The sequence below is a fragment of the Pholcus phalangioides genome, unplaced genomic scaffold (genome assembly GCF_987345545.1).
Source record: "Pholcus phalangioides strain wild (caught in Gottingen) unplaced genomic scaffold, Ppha-v1.0 ptg000014l_1, whole genome shotgun sequence".
NCBI lineage: Eukaryota > Metazoa > Arthropoda > Arachnida > Araneae > Pholcidae > Pholcus > Pholcus phalangioides.
The window spans coordinates 7,702,699-7,725,489 of NW_028301607.1; the positions used below are offsets into that span (position 1 = coordinate 7,702,699).

At 40.7% G+C, this 22,791-nt stretch overlaps 1 protein-coding gene across 2 annotated transcripts in view; it reads right to left on the minus strand.

Moving 5' to 3' along the window:
- Positions 1–22,455, minus strand: part of LOC149078071 (uncharacterized) — a 48,236-nt gene extending 25,781 nt beyond the window's left edge. Inside the window, exon 1 of one of the 2 annotated variants that reach the window (XM_089241662.1) lies at positions 21,812–22,455. In XM_089241662.1, coding sequence (XP_089097788.1) covers positions 21,812–21,959 — 148 coding nt within the window. In that variant the 5' untranslated portion in view covers positions 21,960–22,455. Of the gene's footprint in view, positions 1–6,369; positions 7,085–21,811 lie in introns of those variants that run through there. The other variant, XM_089241663.1, reaches the window with a different exon arrangement.
- Between the last annotated feature and the right edge of the window lie 336 nt (positions 22,456–22,791).

A 22,791-nucleotide genomic window follows, 5' to 3' on the forward strand; every position in this document is an offset into this window, starting at 1 on the left:
TCTAATAGGGTTGTTAATAAATGGAATAACTTACCCCCGGAGGTAGTAAATTGTAACACAATTGACACGTTCAAAAAGAAGTATGATAAACATGTTGGTGGTAAATCGAGAAACTATCCACTCTTAGAATAAGACAACCATAAGTATTCTTTATGGGCATTGTATAATATTTTATCACGTGTATATATTGTTTACAATTTTTGTTAATTGCATTTTTAATTGGGTTGCTGTATTTTTGAAATATATGACATCCATACTTTTATGGGCATCTTTTTCTCAGCCACCTCATTTTGCCTGTTGTGGCGTTGTATTTGTATTTGTATAAAGTTTTGTTGTTTTCACAGTACAAATTCAGCTAGTCATGGTGGAGGTAATAAACTAAAATTTATAGGATTGCGCATATGTTATGCTCATAAGTTACGCTTAAATCTCGTGATACACGTGCGAATTTTTTGGAAATTTGGTTCTACATTTCGTCTATAAAGCACTGTTATTAGACAAATACAGGTCGTCCATAATTAAAAAACCCTATTTTAAAATAGCCTACAGGTGAAACCATTCATCAGAAAATTGTGAAATTTTGTGAAGGAGGACTTGGGAATTTGTTTCGGGGGAATAAAAAATTAGTTGCTCATGTCACCAGCAGAGGGCGTTTTTAGTGGAAGACGTGCATCTTACCACTGCTCCACTCGGGCGCTTGCACACAACGATCATACTGGCACGAGCAGGGAATTCCCCCCCCCCCCGAATATTCTGAGAGAAAATGGACTACTTGCTGATGTCACGAGCAGCGTGTGGTACTGCCCGTGTTCGAGTCCCGGTAGGGGCAGAAATGAATTTTTTCCAAACGTCAGTACCTGTAAAAAATTAGCCAGTTTTTCTGTGTATATTTTGTATTAACAAATGGAGTTGTTAATACAAAAATCTTGTATTAACATCTTTCTCTAAATAGAGAAAATACTCAGAATCGACCGTGGGGGGAACAAAAAAAATAATGACAGCCACACAACCTACACACGGCCTATAAACTAACGTTGCCATCCGCCGCTCCCCACGCAAAGGAGTAACAGAACCGAACCAAATGTCCGTCCTTATCCAGCAGCACATGTCCCATCCGCCTTACTCACTACACCTTGTCCCTAACCCTTCGTCTGTTGACGTGCTTGCCGTCCAACCCTTCCTGTAGCATTCTGGATGCGCATCACTAATGGATTTCAACACACAGCCCGGTCGATCAACCTACAGGATCCTGCGACGTGTAATACCTCGGAACCATAAATAGTCACGTGAGATGATAATGTTCGTTACGGGCCATGGTCCGTTTCCGGCTGACCTTCATAGGTTCAAATCGATCCCTAGTGATAAATATGCATGTTCGGCCATAGGCAGACTTCTTCACAACGCAACTCTGTGCCCCACGACAACGGCCTTCCACTTCAGAGAGCCACAGCTGAACATGTGCAAATACCTTGGCAGCGGGAAGATTCGAAAAGTAAAATACGTAGACCTGGTCCGCTTTCTAGAGTAGCACCCTGAGGATATCAGTACTACAGCCCCGGGGCCAGAACCAGATAGAGAGCCACCTATGCCTGTTAGGAGATCCACTAGAATAGACGTCAACTACACCCAGACAGCGATCTCGTACATCTGTTTAGAGAAGAGGAGCCTGAGTAGTCGAGAATATAATATGATCCACGCGGGCTTATCGAGAAGCAGGATGCAGGCACCACTTGCTGGCGAATGCCTTTGGACCAAATCAAACCACACGGTGCAGCGATTAGATCAACCCAGCAGCAGATTGATAGCTTTCATTGATGTGATAGTTACTGATTCAATGAAAATCCCTGGAAGAGAATCAAATCAAAAATTTTATCTAGAACTATTCCCGATTATGATTTATAACCTCTGATTTACATAATTGTGATTTATTTACATGAATCACCATTTTTTCGATCATAAATTTTGAACTTGTTCACTGGCACCTGCCCATGTATGTAACATATCTTTCTCAAGCCCAATAAATGGTTAGGTTCCCCGGAGGCACCCGAGTCCCCTGGGACAATGTGCTTATATCATCGAATGTGACAGAGCCTGGGTGTCTCTCGGTTCCTATCACTATTACTATACGGTTATAAAGCATAACCGCCGGTAAAAAATGATAATAGTCTCAGTATTTATCGAATTCACCAACGACGCTTGGATATCATACATATTCGCTCGTAAAAAAGTGAAATTTATCAAACTTACCAAGACGATTGGTAATTATGGCGATTCAATAACCGGTTATTAATGTATAATAACCGATTCTTCACATTTACCGTAACATATCAAATGTAATACATGACGTGAAATTTCCAAAGTTCGAAATAAATGCAGTAGGAACCTCTCGATAACGGACACCCGTAAGACCGAAGAATCTGTTCGTTGATGGATAGTAAAATACAAATGAGACCCGTCGGCGGGATTCACAAACATTTCCCGTAACTGGAGACGTCCGCTGACGAAAAGTGTCCTTCATTGAAGGTTCCATTCGGCAGAAGCTCGTATTCTTGTCTAGATGGCGATTTGATGCTAGGAGACTTACCTTGACGATGAACGAGAGAGAAAAGAAGATATTTAGCTCGGCCGACCCAGTAAGGGAAAAAGGCCCATAAGCCCACCGGTTTCTATTCGAGGATTTATTAGGATGAGGACCCTACAAGTGGAGAAGTTGGATACCCGTGTAGTCAGGCCAATGGGGCCCTGCACGTGAAGGAGAAAGAGTCTCGTGTGGACTGGCCACAGGGGCCCTGTACGTGAAGAAGACGGATAACTGTGTAGCCAGGCCATAAGGGCCCTACACGCAATGCAATGAATATCTGAGGAACTGTTGAGAATTGACATTACAACGAAACGGATGCGCCGTTAAGGCCAGTGTCGTGAAGCATCCAGATATCTGCAAATATGTTTTGTGTGTAACTATTTATTGTTTTGGCTTACAATGAAGCTCCGGAAGGGGCGGGAGAATTCGGTCGTGGGGAGTGATGTGGGCTTTTTGGGTGGTCGGATGGCGGCTGTTGTGGGACTTGGCTGAGGATGGGCTTTAGTTGGGGGCGCGAACGTCCTGGTGGGGCCGGGTTATCGTTGGGTTGGAAATATGAAGGAGGCGGGGTGACGACAGATTCGGTGAGGGGAGTCCTGGGGGGTTCCGTTGGCTTGGGGTGGCTTCGCTTGGCTGATACACCAGTAGGTTTTCCCGGTACGTCCGCGGTCTTATGACCACTGTGCTTAAATTGCAATAGCGATAGAGCATGGACGTGCCCGGTTCATTCTGTATTCTGATGCTAGGAGAAAATTAACGAATAGAAGGAAAAATTCAAAAATTGATATTTTTTCTTAGTAAAGCAGGACCAACAACCACTTTTATTGCTTATTTGGTCATTTTTGTCGCACCACTGCCATTTTCTGAATGGAATATCTTTTAAAGAAGATAATTAATATAGTAGAGTCTCGTTTATCCGACATGCCGTATTACTCGACGTCCCACCGCCATAGGCGTAAACTTATTGAAAATGTTGGGGGGGCTCCGGCTCTAATAGAACCTCGTTTATACGACGCGTCGTATAAATGCGAAAGCAGTACTGCAAAACGAACTTTTTCCGAAAATTACCCCCCCCCCCACCTTTTTTTTACAGACGTTTCCGAAAAAAAATTTTGTGAAAATCTGTCGTTTTGATTCAAAATCTTATGCTTGAGAAGAAATATACTTATAATACTATCATAACATTACTGTTGCTAAAGTCTCAAGCACTTTTACGGTATTCATTTCAAGATTCAACAGAAAAAAAAGTGTTATTTAAACCTTATGTAAAACGTCCTTTACTTGACAGAGAACACCGTTACAAAATTATCGAATGTGGGGGCGACAAAAATCCCAGTTACAGCCCTGGCTATCAGCATACCGTAGCCCGTTCAATAATTATTTCAGTACCTGTCAAAAGCCATTGCACACAGGGCCACAACTAGGGAGGAGCAGGCGGGTCTCGTGCCCCGGGCGCTAGACCGGATGGGGTGCAAATTTCATTCTAAAACCTCTCCTTCAACATTACAAGGGGGGCGTCAAAATGCGCGCTTGCCCCGGGTAACCAAGCATCTAGTTGCAGCCCTGATTGAACCAGTCAATCATCTTAAATTTTATTACTTTTTCAGTAAAAAATATGCATGAGAAACTACAGTCGGTCCCGCTTAGTTTTTCCGCTTACAACGTTTCTTCATGATGGGTTTTTGAAAACCGTAAAACACTGTATTTCAGTGACACGTTTTCACCAATTGAAAAATTATGTGATTCGATTGATAGAAAAGGTGTTTCCAAAGACTTGGGAGTTCGAATCGAAGTGAAAACGTCGATTAATTGAAGTGTATACAGGCAGGGCCCTGGGTAAAGCAGGAATTAGGAGGCTCTTGCGACAAGAGTCAAAGATGTTAATTGGTCAGTGAATGTATGTTGTTTGTACTAATAACTAGAAATTCCTAAATAAAATACATGTAGAAATCATTTGCATGAGAATGTTTTTGCAAATGAATATGCACCGAGATAAATAGAAAAGATGCATTTAAAAACGCATTTGCGTTTTTTGCTTGGTTATTTGTTCTTTAGCACATATTTTCTCAGTTTTAGTTCATATTTAGCCATTTTTTTAAGTGGAAAATTCGGGCTCTAATTACAGGCGAATCCCGTTTTAACGAATACCGTTACAGCGAAAATATCATTTTAACGAATGGTTTTCTAATCCCTCTAATAAGTATACATAGGAACAATGCAAACAATCTGACATTTCTTTATAACGAAGTGTTTTCTCCGGTTTCTTGGACTTCGTTATAACAGGATATTCGACTGTATAACAATCATTTAATGTATTGTTACCAAAGTGAATGGGACAAGGGCGTAGCCAGAAATTTCGTTCGGCAGGGGGGACCAAAGTGATAGAACAATAGATTTGGTCATCTTTTTCCCTTTTTTCGGTCATTTTCTCACATTTCGGACGAGGGGACCAGACCCCCAAGTCTTCCTCTTCGCTACGCCCTTGGAATGGGATACCCCTGAGCATGAGCTACCCAAGAAAACCAATCTATTGGGGGGGGGGGGACACGGAATTTCTTCCAGAGAATTTTTGAGTTGGTGCCAATTTTCCAAAAGCATTTAATTAACAAAAATTTATTTGATTGTTGGGGGCGTAGCCTTTGCCCTTGAGCCCCATTCTAGTTTGATCACGGTCCAAGTAAAAATATACTTTCATTCTCTCTCTCTCATTGAAACGAGCACAACTCCGGTCTATCGCCATAGGCAATTTATTCAGATCTAGTCATGCCGTAAATCTGAGTATATCCTCCCAGGATCCCCCAGATCTCATGAATCCCGAAATCCCCTGGGCGGGGTCATGAAAATGACTATATACAAAAAATATATTTAGAACAGTATATGCATCTTTATTTATTCCAGGGTTGGACAAACCCCAAGTGCCAGGTCACCATGGTGACTGGAAAATCTGTATTCGCGCCTAAAATTTTGTATATGTGATTGCTAAATCAGAATCTAGTGATGGCTCAAAATTTTCCGATTTCATAATTGTCTTCCAACATGGAAAGGAGCAGAGCCACAACTAGAGAAAGCAGGTAGGTCTGGTGCTCCGGACGCTGGACCAGAATGTGAGTCGAATTCACCCTTTAACTGCTTCTTCTACATACAAGGGGCGCCAAAATTCCGAATTGCCCCAGATGACAAAGTATCTAGTTGCGGCCCTGGGAAGGGGTCATCAATTCCCAGAAAGGTTGAAAAAAGATTATTTAAGATACTTTTCTCGTGAAAAAACCATGCTTGGCTCTTACAAAATTTGGCTGGTGCCTAAATTTTTTAATGATTTTTGTCAAGCCCTGTATTTATTTATTTATATTTTATGATACAGTGTATATTTCCCCCAAAATCAAATTACATGTCACTTATTTAAGATTTATTTTACTCTCATATATTGAGTCATATATCAGGTTTTAAATTAGAAAAATAATAATTTTTTTAGTTGCATAAATTTCTTATTAAAAACTCGATTCAAATATTGTCACTTTTACAAGTACGCAAGCCAAATGGAGTTTAAATTTTTCTTAAATAAATTTTAAATATGATTGAAAAAAATAAGACATATAGTAAGTTTTATTAATTTATTGATGTGTCTAACAGAAAAAAAATTATTTTATACTACGCTTTTTTGATTATAAGTATTAGAGGGCTGCAAAATCTAGATTGTTTTTGAAGATTCTGAATAAATTATCATTAAAGAAAATGCTTAAAATGCAGGAATTTATCAAAAATGTGTAACTATATTTAATATTGCTTACTTTTTCTGTCAGGAAACTGTGCGGAATCACGAGGAACTTTTCCGTTTTCTTGTAATACAACATGTTTTACTAACAGAAGGTTTATACTGTACGTGCACAACCGAATGTGGTCCACACAAACCATAAAATACTGTGGAACTGTCTATCTCAACATTTGTGGGGGGTGGGGGGGGGGGTTTCAGTGGAAAAACAAGGAGTTTACTTCAAGTGGCTCCAAACACAGCTATTCTTATTTTGCAGAATCACAAACCTCGTCTAGATTTTTCTTCACCACCGTAATTTCTTTATATTCCAATTAGGATCATCTATGTCGGCGTCCTTCACGGATGGCCATCCATTAAGCACAAAAGCTTTTAAAGCCTTGACCGGCGGCGTCAAGAAGAATGTAGTTTTCAGGATCAGAAGGGAGGTCCCCATATGGACGGATGCCTCCAGGTGACATATTCCCCACATAAAAGCGACACGCTATACACTCCCCGTCCTTCTAATTAGGAAATGGTGATTGTATTCAGTAAACCTGCATTGAAGCAGCCGAAACTGAACCCTATTGAAATGCTCTTTGTCAGCTGCAGAAGGTGCGGCCCCTTTATCATGAAAAAAAAAAAAATACATGGAATTAAAAGTCCGCCAAAGATCCCAGGCTAGAAGCCCTTCTCCAGTATGTGGGAGTCCATGGCCGTGCTTATAGCTCGCTGAGTGCCCCCCCCCCCCGGGAAACACGCCACTAGATGCCACGGACGGGCTGTAACGAGGAGTGAAGATCATTTTATTGTCGGGAAAGGGGGGGGGAAGCATCGAAATGCCTCCTTGAGATCGACTGTGATGCCGCAAGATATTTAAAATTTCTAACAGTGCTGCGAACGTAAACAGGGTATGTAAAACCCCCTCTTTGCGGTCACCGGCTGGACAAATAGAAATTCGTCCGTAAAAAATAATTGATCGGGAAAGGAGGAACCCTATTAAAACATTGAGAATAATTCTTCATTTTGAAATAAACACAATTTTTTGAATAACATAAGTAAGAAATACTACATCCTTTTTAGAAAAATTCCCCAATTTAATTTGCAATGGAACATAGAAAAAATTACAGTATTTTCCGATAAATAGAGGTCGCATCCTGTAAAATGGCCGGAAAAAGTGTTTGTGGAAAAATCGCCACTTTTTTTTTAACATGTCACAGCTTCGTATAAAGGCCGAAACTCACTGTACTGACGTGACGTGATTATTCCGAGTCTAGGTGTGGAAAACGTGTCCATGCGATTTTTTGGGGGGGGGGGGGGAAGAGGGGAAGATTGAGCCAGCTCTCCGAAATTAATAAGGGGGGGGGAGAGTCTCGATCCCATTGGCTTAAAACAAGTTACGACAGGTAATACAAGTTACGACTTAATGCACTTAACACTTAATACAAGTTACGCTTACGACAGGTCCAAGCACTTCCCTGTAAAAAATCGGGGTCCTCGCGAAAGATCTGTCCAAAAGCCCGGTCCAACGGAGACAGGATCATTTTAGTCGTGGAGGGAGGGAAGAGTATGTAATTTTTTCACCCTCTCCCCACTAAAAAAACGATCGAAACGATATTTTTCGTTCTTCCACCCCCCCCCCCCCAGAATTAGCAGTCCCCACAAGAATTCCGCCTGTGAAAACTGCCTTCTTCCCTAGTTCCGGCCCTGGCTACCTAAGTGTTGGAGTACTGGAAACAGGGCTGGGGGGAGGGGTCAAATGTCTAGGGTGCCGGACCAGAGGGGGGGGGGGGAACGCAAATTTCACCTTTTAACCTCTCTTCAACATTTATTGAAATACCGTATTTAAAATTTCTATATAAGAATGCTGCTAACGTAGATAGTTTGAGAATCCCTGATTTATAAGGAGGAAATTTCATATTCCTAGTATTAGAATGCAATGGTACCCGGCTCAGGGGGCTTTGAAATTTTCCATTCATTTCTTATTTTCTTTTTTTTTTGTGTGTTAATTTTATTTTACTATTATTTATTTGATTCCCCTCAAAGGCACCGGAACCTAGGAGTGGAGGATATTTGAGCCCAAAAAATTTTGTAAGGCGGTTGAGCCCCCCCCCCCCCCCCTGAAAAATATTTCGGCATCGGTCCTCAAGATCTGTTATGAATGGGCATTTAGAATGTGCTTTTTTCCCCAATATTTTTCAAAAAAACATTGGGGGGGGGGGGCCAAAAAGTTATTGGTCCTCCCGCATATACGGGACTCAAGCGTGTACAAAGGAGAGGGAGAATGCATTGCACAATGGTTTTTTTCAGTAATTACTGGGAGGCTCAGTCCCCTTACAAAATTTATTGCGGGGGGGGGGGGTGTGCTCAAATGGCCTCAGCCTCTAGGTTCTGGCACCTATTATTTATAGAGTGTAATTTATTTCGGTTTCAATATCATTGCTTCCCAATTTTCAACCTCCCCCCTCCCCCCCACCATGCATCTTTGGGCTTATTTTCATGTCGGCGCCATGGCCGTCCTCCGGTCGCAGTGAACAAAAGAAGAGACACTCAGTTTTTGCCACAGGCAAAGAAGAAAGAGCCCCCTCAACACCTCAAAGAATCTTCCTCTCAGCCGTGCCTTCTGGCAGTAAGGATTGGAACTGATGGAGGTTGCAATTGGGGATTGAACGGCAGGGAAGAAATGAGATAAACGTATTGTCATGGAACAAGAAAGCCAAAGACCATCCAGATTTTTTAAAAGAACTAAAATTTTGAGCAGATTGTTTCCATTAACTAATTCATAATCAGGACAACTTTTGGTTAAAAAAAAATTTTTCATCATTGCAAAATGAATAAGCCATATTCATACGAATTTTTGGGGGGGCTGAGCCGCGTCTTCAAAAATGTTGGGGGGGCTCGGGCCCATGGGCCCTATAGAAGTTTACGCCTATGCCCACCGCAGAGGAAAATAAAAAGACGCATAGATCGGCAACAAGAACTGCAAGTTGTGAGCGTAGTCTATTTTTTGTTGCGCCCGACTGTACAGTGGCACGCCCGTCTAAGCTATGCCTCAAGGGTCTGTCATTCGCCCCGTCCACCCTCACTAATTTACTCCGCATACCAACTCCAGGTCATATACGGCAATTTCCAACCAGAGGAGTTGGGTGGGAAATGAAGGTTCCATCCATCGGTGGTCGTCCCAGGCTCGGTTGGTAAAGAAGTTGCTTCTGACGTTCTATGCCCGGACTCGAGCTCATGGACCTCGATTGTAACCTTCATAGTGGAAGACGAGCATCTTACCACGGTGCCACTCGGGCAAATACTCACTCACTCCTTGTCACAACTCACGAATCAATCAACATCATCTATAGTAGAAGGCCTCCACACCAAGCTCGTGGGGTCACTGAAGAAGGTCATCTCACCTATAGCCATTGGATATAGCAGGCAGCCATCTTTACCCTATTCTGTAGTATATCCAATGGCTATATAGGTGAGATGACCTTCTTCAGTGACGTCGCAAGCTTCGCGCTGAGGCCTTCCGCTACAGATGGTGTTGATTCAGTGTAGTGCAGTTTATCATTGTATGCTGTTTATCGTCTGTTAAATGCGTATGTGTCTGCGTGTTAATTTGACAAACGCTGTGTTGTTTTTGAAAGTTGAAATTTACTCAAGAAGCATGGCGACGGAAAGAAAGAAAGAAAGTTATAAAACATGATTACTAGGTTCATAATGTGTAAACTTAATGGCGATTAATAGGCTTTATCCGACGTTTCCGTTTATCCGACGTTCTGCCGGTCCGTTTATGTCGGAGATAAGCGAGACTCTACTGTACCTCGGTTTTCGTTGACTTCGGGTATCGTCGGGGTTTCGGTTTTCGTATATTTTTTTCCTGAAACATTTGTATTGGGTTTTCGCCTCGGATTTCGTCGGCGTGCTCACGTGACCTCGCTTCTAATTTCCGTTCTCCTGTTCAGTGTGGCGTTGTTTCCTCGTTGTCTGGGCATCACCCCCGCGCGTCTAGCCAAACAGCTCCATGGGACTAAAGAAAGTTTCCAGAGCCAGCAGTCCTTCGAAGGAGGCTGCAACCGGTTTAATGTTGATGTCTTGCCTTATTTTAGGCAAATCTTAAAGAGGAAGGCAGAAACGGACAGCTTTCTTGTGCGACATGCGTCCACTGACTCGCTGGTCCTAGTGCCAAAAGACCAAGAAGGAAATTAACTCCAGATAGTGCCTTGATACCTAAGGCCCTTATGGAGGAAGTGGGGGGATTCTCCTTACAATACTATCTGCACCTCTCTCTTACCCCTCCTCGCCGTCTTAGTCAGAATTATAAAGTTTTGTAAAATTTTTGCTGAAACGAAATATTGTTGCAATTTCTTTGAAGCAATTTTATATAGGAATTCAACATTACGACGCACTCAATCGATTACTCAATCAGTTCGCGGCGGGTTTTCGGATCATTGAAGTCACCCGCGGTGCAGTTACACATCACTCAAGTATCTTGCGGCACGTTCCCAGATCACTTGACTACGGCACAGTTTCCAGATTACTCAAGTGTCCCGCAGCACTTTCGTAGATAACTTAATTGAGCCGTGGTATATTCACAGGTCACCAGGCAAGCAACAGTTCCAGAGCACTTAAGCGACCCGCGGCTTAATCCCAAACCACTAAAACGGCTTATTTTCTGGTCACTTTATCGACCCTCAGCGCATTTACAGATCCCTTATGAGATCCGCGGCATAGTTCTAAATCACTCAAGTGGCCCGCGACGCTTTTTCAAACCAATAAAGTGGCCGAAATGGTTGAGCACCTTGGCTCTAGCGCAGTTTCTCAAACTTTTTGTTTCATCGCCCCTCTCTTGAATTTGTTTTTCATTCCCGTCGCTTCGGGCTCAAACCAGCCCATAGGATGCCCTATAGTATAGGGCCTATACCAAATTCAAAGCTTCTACTGCTCTCCTGGGCTTTTGCATCGACCACTTTCACTGCAATATTCACTGAGATATTCGGAAAACGGTGGAAAGTTGGGAAACGAGCTCTGAATGCGAAAAAAGAAAACCATTTCACCCGCATTTAACGCTGTTTTTCCCCCCAACTTTTTGAATTTATTCAAAGTTATTCGAACAAATCCAATTCAATAAATAGAAAGTGTCTCGTGAAGCTATTACTTTTAGGGGTTTTTACGAAAAATTCACTTACAACAGTTCGGCACGAGTGAGTGAGCGAGGGATGACCAAGTGAGCGCGAGTTAGTAAATGATACAGTAGTTAGTGAGTGAGTGGCAGAGTGGTTATTGTTGGTGGTGAGCAAACTAGTGAGTGACCTAGTGAGTAAGTGCGTGACCTGGTCGTTTAGTGTGTGGCAGAGTGAGAGAACCTAGTCAGGAAGTAACAGAGTGACCGACCTATTTCCTTTGTAAGCGGAGGAGAGTAAGCGACCAGATAGTTGAGTGTGTAACAGAGTGAGCAACCCAGGGAGGTTGATAATAGAATGAATGACCTAGGGAGTGAACGTCCTAGTGGGTGAATGACAAAGTGAGCGACCTAGTGAGTAAAGTGAGTTACCTAGGAAGTAAGCGAGAAACCTAGTGAGTAATTGAGTGACCTACGGAGTAAATGAGCGACCTACTGAGATAGTGATCGAGTGACATAGGGTGAGTAATTGTCCTGGTGACACTCGTTCATTCACTAGCTCATTCATTCACTAGCTCATTCATTCACTCATTCATTTATTCAATCTTTCATTTATTCACTCATTCACTCGCTTATTCATTCGCCCACTTGCTCACTCTATCGTTCATTCACTCATGTCCAACTATTGGCGGTGAATTGTTTGTAGATGATTTTTCCCAGCGATTAGTTTTCCTTACGGTGAATCATTGGTCGGTGAATTGCATGGCGATGGCCTTTCCGGACACGACTTCCAGGGTGCCCTGGATAAAGCAGGGGGGACGGGGGGCACGAGAACAAAATACTGCTCAAATCAAAAGGGGACCCATGGGCATAAAATTGATAATACATATTGCTCTAGCGTTGATAAAAATCGCATTCTGCTACCAAAACCGGAAAAGCTTAAAAAAACACACAAAATACCCTCGATATCATGTAATTTCTCTCAACATTCAAGAGTCACTCCTAAGGAGAGTTTCCGCAGATTCATTGTTAGGGGTAAAGTGAAAATGTTTTTCCTCTCTTCGGTGTAAACATGTCACCTTTCAAGAAGCAACAAGTCTTCAAGGGTCGCAACAATATCACCTCTTGTGCTCACATGGTCATTGTTAGCCGCCTCAGTGTATGGGGCGGCCGGCCAGCCGGGACTTCCCACCTTACATGCAACTGCGGGGTGTCCTTTCCATAGGAAAGAAATTGGCAATTTCTCGACTTCTTCTTTCCATGACACGTCTTTCTCACGCGACTTTACTAAAAGAATGTCGCAGAAAGAAAAACATGTCCAGAATGGAGAAAATTTGCAACTGAATATGCTTTATTATACGTAATAAGCGGTGTACTTATATGGAAAAAATACTCGTTGTAAAGGTTTCTTTTTTTGGAATTGCGTGGGAAGAGTGTTTTTCACCATTCTATTGGTATTTTTTTTCTCCGAGTTGTGGGTGGTGGGTGAGAAACCCTTTGGAATGATCACCAGGAGGCATGGCCTGTTATTTTTCGTTTTGTCCCGGCCTCTATACTTAGTTCAGCTTCTAGAAACGGGACATTGAAAGAAAATATGGGAAAATTACGGACCTCTAGGGAGGACTTCATTGCCATAAGTTTGAGAATATTATTGTCTGTAAGAACATTTACAGGCCGTTTACATTGAATTGAGGGGAAATATAAATTCTATTTCAGTCACAGGTTACAGGTTCTAAATCAATTCAGTGTCCATCAATCGATTACGATCATCTTCATTTTTTATCGTCAAAAACTAGTTATTAGAAAAAATTTTCAATAGATTAATCGAGTTTCAATCTGCTATTTTCAAAACGCAGTGCACGCCGCTTAATGTGATCAGTCGGGACTCTAGGTTTCCTGACAGCAATAACTGTATCTGGAAAAAAATTAAGTGTTAAGTATACGATGTACGTATGCCACCCCATTGAAAGGGATGTGTGTGGAAATGAACGCTACTGTCCATTTCCACACATCTGCGGTGTAACAGGGAGGGCTAGCCGGTTATAGGCCAGGGCGAGAAATTTGAAGGAGCGGAAATTTTTTTGGAGTGAGTGCTCAAAGAAATTCATTGAAAATTCCCCTAACAGTGAGTGCTCAAAGTGGGATGGGAGAAAAGAGCGGTAAAATTAGTGTAGCTCACATGCAGAGGAGGCGCTTAGACTATGCAGCCCGTGTCGCTCTAGGAGCGACGCGAAATTTCAGTTGAAAGAGCGAAAAAAAAAAGTGACCGGAAGCCTCAAAAATAGGTCCCTCCCGGGTAGAGATTTTTTTCTCGAGCCACTCCTGCCCACGGGCCATAAAGGCACAAATCCACCTCTACCTAGACAGCGAGGGACTATGTCAGTGAGTGATCAAACGAGTGACCTAAGGAGCGAGCAAAGGACCAGTTCAGCGGGTTACCAAGCGTGCGACCTAGAGAACAACGGATCAGGTGAGTGAACTATTAAAACATTACCTAGTGAGTTTCAATTCACGTGTTTGACCCAACAAGTCACCCAAGTAGCAAAGTTTAGTGAGTTAACCTAGAGAGCAAGGATGAGGTCGGTGGAGTGACCAAAAGATTCAACTAGTGACTTTGTGAGCATGTGAGAGACCAAAAACGTGATCTAGCGGTAGCATAAACCGAAGCCGTGATAACTTCTTACAAATCTTTTCACATGTTATGACATTGGTCCGTTTCCTAATTTGCAAAAGTGATAACTAGAGCCCGGATTATATGTAAATTCGGCATAAGTGCCTACACAACTGCGTGTTTTAGCACTTTCCATAGTTTGTGCATATAAATGCATAAAATCATCAAAATTTTGTAATAAGTCCATATTTTTACCAGGTTTTTTTTCTATTAATCGCACTGTATTGTTGTTTTCGAGATCATTTCTAGCCTTTCGTTTTCCGAATTTCATTAAATTTCTTCAGTTTTCTTTTTAAGAAAATATTTCGCTATTGGCTATTGTTCATTTTAGGGCATATTTTAGTGATTTTTGAATGCGTTTTTGCATTTTTGAATGCATGCGTGAATGCATTTTTTGCTCATATATTTTTTAGTTTTATTGTGTATTTTTTTAGGTTAGGCTTCCATACTTCCGTGCTTTTAATATGAATTTTTCTTTTTTTGCATTTTTGTGCATATTTTTCGTTTCTTTTTGGAATTTTTTTTTTTTTTGCATATTTTTCTCTTTTTTTTTGCATTTTTGTGCATATTTTTCATTTTTAGGGAAACTTCAGCATTTTTAAATGCATATTTATATTTTTTTCATTTCAGGTGTATTTTTCAGTGTAAATGCCCTATAGGGCATATTGAAGAATTTTTAAGGCATGTATTTTATTTTAATGAAATATTGCATCCCTCCCTCTACCTCGCCCCCCCCCCTCCCCCCAGTTCCGGCCCTTGCTCTAGTGATAACAATACTCAAATGATAAAAATATCCGTGATACTAATAAGCAGCGCCTGCTATGTAGCGAGAAATCATTTTACCCTGTAAGTGGTTTTTAAAATTTTCCTGATACGCATTTTACCTGCGACAGTGGAAAAAAATCGCAAATCCTTCTAGAAATTTCAACCTCCTTTCAAAAATCCCCCCCCCCCCAATCTCGTGTGCTGATAACTGCTCTTCTTCCATCAGCGCACAAAATAATAATAACAACAAAATGCAAGGAAGAGAAAAGAAACTGTCGTTTTCTGTTATTCATGCCGCAAGCATAATCGTATAATATCTCCAAGGGAAAGGAAAAAGATCTTTTCTCTCTCCACCTTCTCTTATCAGACTTTGAACAGAAGCTGACTCCGCCCACTGGAACCTATTGACAGGACGGGGAGGGGAAGGAAAGCATGTTATCGGCAGAAGAAAACTTACAACGGTATCTGGGTTCGGGGGTTGCCGTTTTGAGAACTATAGTTATATCGGGACTGCCGCTGTAAGGGTTAATTATTCAATGGAAAAATGACTAGAATAAAACACTGCGGGCCAATGCGACTAATATCACCAAGCCGTGGCCCGGTGGTTGAGAAACACTGTCTTGATGTAACCTAATACATAACCATTACATGTGGAAGATATAGCATGTACTGACGGGACCCGAAGAAGAATTTTTATGACATTCCCGTTACAAAATGATGTAAATGTGATAACCACAAGTGTCCTTCATGCCGCTATTCTAGCGGGAGTGCTAGGCGGGAGGACACGAATGGTTTCATAATAACCATTGCATGTAGTTTATATATTTTATATATATTCTTTTATTTTTAATATAAATACAACCAGCCAGAGCGAGTCAACCAAAACACCAAGACCGAAGCTGATCCTTAGCTAAAGCTCTCACCAGACAATTCCCCATTAAAACCAAGCCCTCATTGCTCACCAAAATAGGTTTAGGGCTAGACGACTCGACCTGGCAGTTATGTATATGTATATAAATGTGCGTATATGTGTATTTCTCTTTCCTCTATTCAAGTTCTTGATGCATTTCATGTCCACAACACACGTGCGTATTCATATTGTCGTATTCATGTTGCTCACCGAATAAGGTGCTGAGCGAGATGCCACGGGTGATCTCCCTATTTGTATATATTCCACCACACAATATTTCTATTTTGTATATTTTCATTGAATCCACCGGAGCGAGTGAATTCAACCCAATTAAAGGGATGCTGGCTTCTAGTCCCACACAAGTTATCAAACCCATTTGGTCGCCAATAAGCTGTTAAGCGAGATGACTCGCTCCCCGATGGATGTTTTATACTTCACAATAAGATTCTCATTTTGTTTGTTTTTCATGTAATATGGCAAGTGTAAGATAACAGATGAGATGGCATGGGGGGGGGGGGCGGCCCCCTCCAATTGCTTTTAAAATATACCTCCATACTACGAACGAACGAAACCCAGAAACTTTTCTCCAATCCCATCTCATCTGTAATCACCATAAAATTTGCTAATCGCGACAGAACGTCCGGGGAAAATATGTTGTAAAAATTTTTGTTTATTCTTTCCCCCCCCCCCTCTTTCTTACTTTGCCACAAAATAAAGCGTTCCAAACTCTCCCACGAAGCTGGGCTGGAAGAGATCTCGGAAACGGGATAAGTCCAGTGGCAAAGGTCTTGATGTAACCGAAACACGTTCCATTTAGCCAACCCTAATATTTCATTCCCATGAATAACTAACCCCTGAAGTTTTCCCGTCTTTGATCCATAAACTATCGTTAAAACGTTTCTATATAAAGTTTAAAAAAGCATCACTTTACATACAATAAGAAGGGGGGGGGGTATAAAAGATAGAATAGTCACTTACGTTACTGTAGGTACTTGGTACGAATAGTATACGGAAACGGGAATAGCGGCTAATCTCTCTCTCTCAATACAAAGTATTAGTTGTTCAATAAGAGTGAGGGGAAAAGTAAACTTTTTATAATCCTAATTCTGTCTGAAGTATCGAAGTACACATATGCACCCTATAATACTTGGTACGTACCGTTTTTTACTTCTTCTGGAGCAGCACCGCAACAAAGAACAACACTTCAACAAAAATCTAAAGAGTGGTTTGTTGTAGGGCTTTTAAAAGAAGCCCTCGATTTCTATTCACGATCATTGATGCAAAGGATTTTTTTTTTCAATGAATGTACCGGGTTCGGACCCACTGAAGAGAAGGGGTGGGGGGGTTCTTCGTGATCATGGGTTCGTCAAGGAGGGTCTCTATTTATTTTTTTTTTAAATATAGTTCTATTCTGTCCACGTTTCTCCCACTCGAGTTTGCCGCGTGGTCAAACTCGACTTAACCCCCGTGTGTAGTACGTAAACTTTCTGTGGGAATCTACTGACGGGAAAAATATTGTAGGGGGTTTACTCGGTTTTTTTTTTTTTTAAAGCATTTTCCCGATGAGTTGGTTCGTGAAGTGGTTTGTGGGAACTCATGTTGCGTGATAGAGTCATTGCATAATATGGATAGACCCAATCCACCATTTTATCTATGACTATATAAAGAACCGATATGGATGGAAGGGTTTGGTGCGCAATAAACGCAAAAACGAACATGGTTCTCTTTTCCTTTATTTTTTTCATGATATTGGTTGGTGTATTTTGTGGAATATAGGCATGGGTTTCAGTTTTGGGGCTCGAGATGAATCCTGTAATATCAAGATAAGTGTAATATGATCTACGGCTGGATTAAGCTCTATTGTCCGACATGCCCTGGGCACGTAGAAATTTGTCAACTGGGAGTGTATTTTTTTCGTCCACATCCCCGAAAATTAAAATTAATAAAATTAATTTCGCCATCAGTAATGCTGCAAATGTTCCTACCACATGTCTAAAATACCACGTCATCCTAACCGAAATGTAACGCAGTCAATATTCCAAGGAATTTCCAACTGGAAGGTCACCGCCGGTTTATGATACCAACTTTCTCCACGGGGTCCCAAGATCAGCAACACGGGCAAAAAAAGGCCCGCTAGCACATACCCCCAATGCGACCACGAGCACCCACCAACCAAAGCATCATATGTTGTGCTAGAGAAACTAATACAGGCAGGACTCGGCTGTGGGAGCCGAATAGGGCACTTCACAGGTCCTAAAACATGGCATTGTTACATGGCAATTGGACAACAGACAAATATAGTAACATAACTACACATCAATACGTTATATCGAAGCATAGTTAACACTGGAAAACATTACAATCGTGTCGTTAAAATGTTGATCAAAAACATCCCTGTTGTCCTTGCTATGGATATAGTAAGTCTAAAATGCCACAGAAAGACTTCCGTAGGTAGTTATGACACCAAATGTAAGTAACGTATTTTGATCTATTTTCACGGGCCCCGTGAGGTCATGAGCCGCTCACATCCGAAGGCGTACTCGGCGGGAGGGGCGGGCACAGGTAAACCCTTGTCCTCCTACCCCAAGCCAACCAAAAATTAGGGGAAAAAATAATAATATTTCGGTGAAAAATTGAAAATATCAAAAGAAAACACCCTTCATATGCCGTATCAACAAATTTCCGTTAATTTAAACGCTTTTTGAATGGTAGTAACTCAAAATTTCTCGGGAAGAAAATTTTCCAGCCGCCCCCCCCCCCCCAATCCAAGTCTTCTGTGCCCCCTCCAAATGCGTAAGCCCCTGTTGCTCACATCCTGCAACTGGGTCCATGGGCTGGAATCTTTGGCGGGTCAAAAGGCTAGGATTTTTACTATAGCCTACTTCTTTATACTTCAGGTAAGAATGCATAGGTAAATATATAGGTTAAAATAATAAAGGTATTTATCCATGGCCCCCACAATGGTAGGGCAGACATGGCTCCAGCCCTGTGGCTCTGGGCGATTTTCATAATTTTTTCTGTGTTTTCATACTGAAAATCCACTAGAGATGTTCCCGCAAATAGTCCGGACTGAGGCCTCACAGAATGTCCCAGCCCGGGGGCCTTGCTGCAGGATCTGGGGACCATAAATTCACCTTAGGTGCTTGGGCTAAAGGGTCCGGCTGAACCCTTCGCATCTGACTAAGTCCGGTTCCGTTCAGTAAATCGTCTATCACCAGAGCCGAAGTGAACAGCACTTACCGACTTATTTTGCGATGCCAATAGCGCGGGAAATTTTAAATAGCAGTTTGACTGATTTCAAACTTAATTGGTGACAACGTGCCTTTTGGAATTTTTATACTTCTTTGAAAAATTTGATTATTTTTCAACCATTTACTATCATTTTCAATGATTTTTATGCAAATTAATTTTCTTTTTCGTAATTCCAGTGATAAATTTTTGAAGATTTGTTCAGTCCTATATTATTTCTTTCATTAAAGCTAAAATTTTTTATTTCATTAAATTTAAAATTTTTCATCTCATTTAATTTAAAATTTTTCATCTCATTAAATTTAAAATTATTTCTTTATCAATCCTTCCATTAAATCTAAATTTTTTCTTAATCATTTCTTCCGTTAAACTTAAAATTCTTTCATTAAGTCTAAAATTATTTATTTCTAAAATTACATCTAAAATTAAATCTAAAATTATTCCTTTCATTAAGTCTAAAATGATTTCTTTCTTTAAATTTTAAACTATTTCTTTATAATTTCTTTCATTAAATTTTAAATTATTTCTTTCATTAAATCTAGAGTTATTCCAGAGTTATTCAATTCATAATATCTAGAATTATATTTTTCTTTAATTTCTGAAAATTTCTTTAACTTTCCGAACTAATGTCTTCCAGTGTTTCTGTATAATTTCGTCGATGCCCCACCCCCTAACATAAACACAAAGGCTCACAATCGGAGCTCCAAAATTTTTCCAGACATTGGGTTCCCGAACTTGTTGAGATCTCCCTGCACTTTCCCCGCAAATACAAAACATTGTTTGATGAGAGAACTAAATTTACATATCTGAGTAGAAAAAACAATGCTTTTTTAACGCCTTACCGGTGTCGCACCTACAAGAAAGTAGGCTGCAATGTTTGTGATTAGACGATGTTTTTTGTAACGAGAAAAATTGGTTTTTCCTTTACACATTGAAGGCCAAATTGAATTTGTTTATCTTTTTTTTTATAGATATACCGCACGAAATTAAACAGATAAGATATATATTCATGTTTTGATGAATTCTTCCGAAACATATTCCACAGTAAAGGGGTTAAAGCTTTTTTTCCCCAAAGGGCCGGATCCAGGACCGTAACTTGACTGGGCAACCGGGCGCTGGCCTCTCTCTCTTCTTCCCCCCCCCCACAAAAATATGCCCTTATTTTGCATAATAATAACTCTTTCGAGGGACCCCAATGAAAAAGTCTGTCCCATGAGCCCCGAAAAGGCAAGCTACGGCCCTGGCCGGATCAGTGTATAGTCCGGAGTTGGTGCATGCAAGAATTAATGAAATAATGGTAAAGATTATATAATGTAAATGATATATATATTCATTTACCCTGTAATATGTTACGAAACACACAAGTAGTAATAATTTAAGTTTTATCTAACACCCTAGAATGCCATCTGTTGATTGAATACGCAAGGTGGTAAAGATTTAGCTCTTTTCTCCCATTTATCATGAAAACGCACTTCCACTTAGAATACTTTAGAATTTATACTACTGGTATCTAAGATTTCATTTATTTTTTACACGGAACTGTATATTATCGAAATATATTTATTAATTTTATTTTACAGTCCCATTCGGCATTAGTCTATCTGAGGAATTATTATGTGACAATTATTCATAAATAATTCAAAAATGAGTTCGGAAATAAGTTTTTACCACTAAATTTGCAATTCATCAGTGTATGTAGGCCCATAAATTTTGAAGAAATGCCATTCAATACCACCAAAAATTCAACAAGATGTGGGGTAAATACGTCAGAAACTTTTTGTGCCCCGAAAGCTTATGGGCCCAGGGCACGTGTCTCTCTTACAGTTAACTTTTTGTCCCCTCTGAAGTATGTTTGCCGCTCGTTAATCGTATAGATTCATAGATTTTTGATAATTTTGTTCCGATTTTCGCAAAATTCTTGAACACATTCTACAAACCCCCTTTAACATAGGTCCTACGGGCCAACTTTTGAAAGCCATCACAATATCCCGAGGGTAAGACCGCGATACAGCAGTGAATAGATACATCGATGTTTGAAAATTGATAAATCGAATTTTCAGGAAATTCGGGAATGATACTGAATCATCGGAAGCAGCAAAGCCAGGATCGAAAAGCCCTTTTCTGGACTATTAGGAAATTAAATTACTGCATTGCATTCATGCATATATAGATAAGGACCGAACATAGCCTTTGGCAGATTTGCATTCATTACAGGCGATGAAAGGAAAATAATTTGTGAGTATTAAGCATACTGTAGGAATATGTGATAAATCCGTTTATTGTACACAATAACCGGTTACTATGCATAATTAATGAGCATTTTGGTAAGTTTGATAGATTTCCATAAATTAATCACTTTTACTGGTGATAATGCATAGTAGGAACCCAAACGTTGTTGGTAAATTTAATAAGTATAAAAATTACCACTATTATCTGCGATTATGCATAAAACCCAAGCGTCGCGTCGTTGGTAAACATGACAAATCGTGTACATGGTAATTCATAATTCATTCATGCGACCGTAAAATTCACTGTCATTTTATAGAGGTCCGACTAAATTTATCACACACTAGACTCATTTGGACACATCCTCGGACATTCACCAACTTAGATATTATGCACTATCGCCGTTAAACGTGATGAATTTATCAAACTTACCAAGACGATTAGTAAGTATGCACATAAAAACCGGTTATTATGAGTGATATCCGCTTTACCACACTAACCACATACATTTAATTAAGTAACACACGATTCCATAAAATGATTATTACCTGTGTTATAGCCCGGAGGAGGAGTCCCAATAGGTCTCGACGCAGATGTTTCGCTCGTCTTGTCCGAGTCACCGGGCCCAAGGATATCTCTGATCAGGAATGTCCGCATTCTGGAAGTCATTGTCACTCCACAATAGTCCATAATCATTTAGTCCGAGAGAATATTTCGATTCTCTTGAATATTTTCTCTGAAAAAATTACTTATTTCCTTCAAAGTGCTTCAATTTTCAGCCATCGGTATTGTTCAGGATGCATCTGGAACTAAGATATTAGGCTCTGGCTCAAAAAAAAACGGTGATAAACGACGCTTCTCTGAATGTATTTCGAGATAATTTTTCCTCTTTAACATCTAATCGCTCGATTAAGGGATGGCTGAGCTTCAAGCCTTTAGCTCATTAAGCGATAATTAATGACAAAAGAGAGCGCAAGAGAAAGAGAGTGAGCGAGAGAGAGAGAGAGAGCAATTAGTATATAACAATAATTACTCTACCACCGCTGAATCCAACATGGAAATAATATATTTTTTTTCAAAATTATCTCTCCTCTCTTTATCTCTCTCTCTCTAACAGTACTTTCTTCTTGTTAAGGGAGTCTTAAAAGCCCAATCGTTTAAAAAGACTCCGTATTCAAAGGGAAAAAATTGTTTTTTGGGGATCATTTCACAGTCTTTTCCTCTCACCATCATTTTCCGGAGAGCCGCTATCAGCGACGATTGGTGGAAAGATCTTACGTGACGTCATGAACGATGGGCGTGTCGGTGGGCGGGGACCCGATGCATTCCGAACGCGCATCCAGTCCGACCTCTCCCCCGTGATGGCGAGTGTCGCGTGATTGGCTGTTTGGATTTTGAACGGCAATTGGATTATCAGAGCGGAAAAAATGGATGCCCCCAGGTGGCACCCATCTGCGTTGTGATTGGAAAAAGTTGTTAAAACTAACGAGGGGCACCACTTGTCCCTCGTGGAAGGGAAAATAATAAT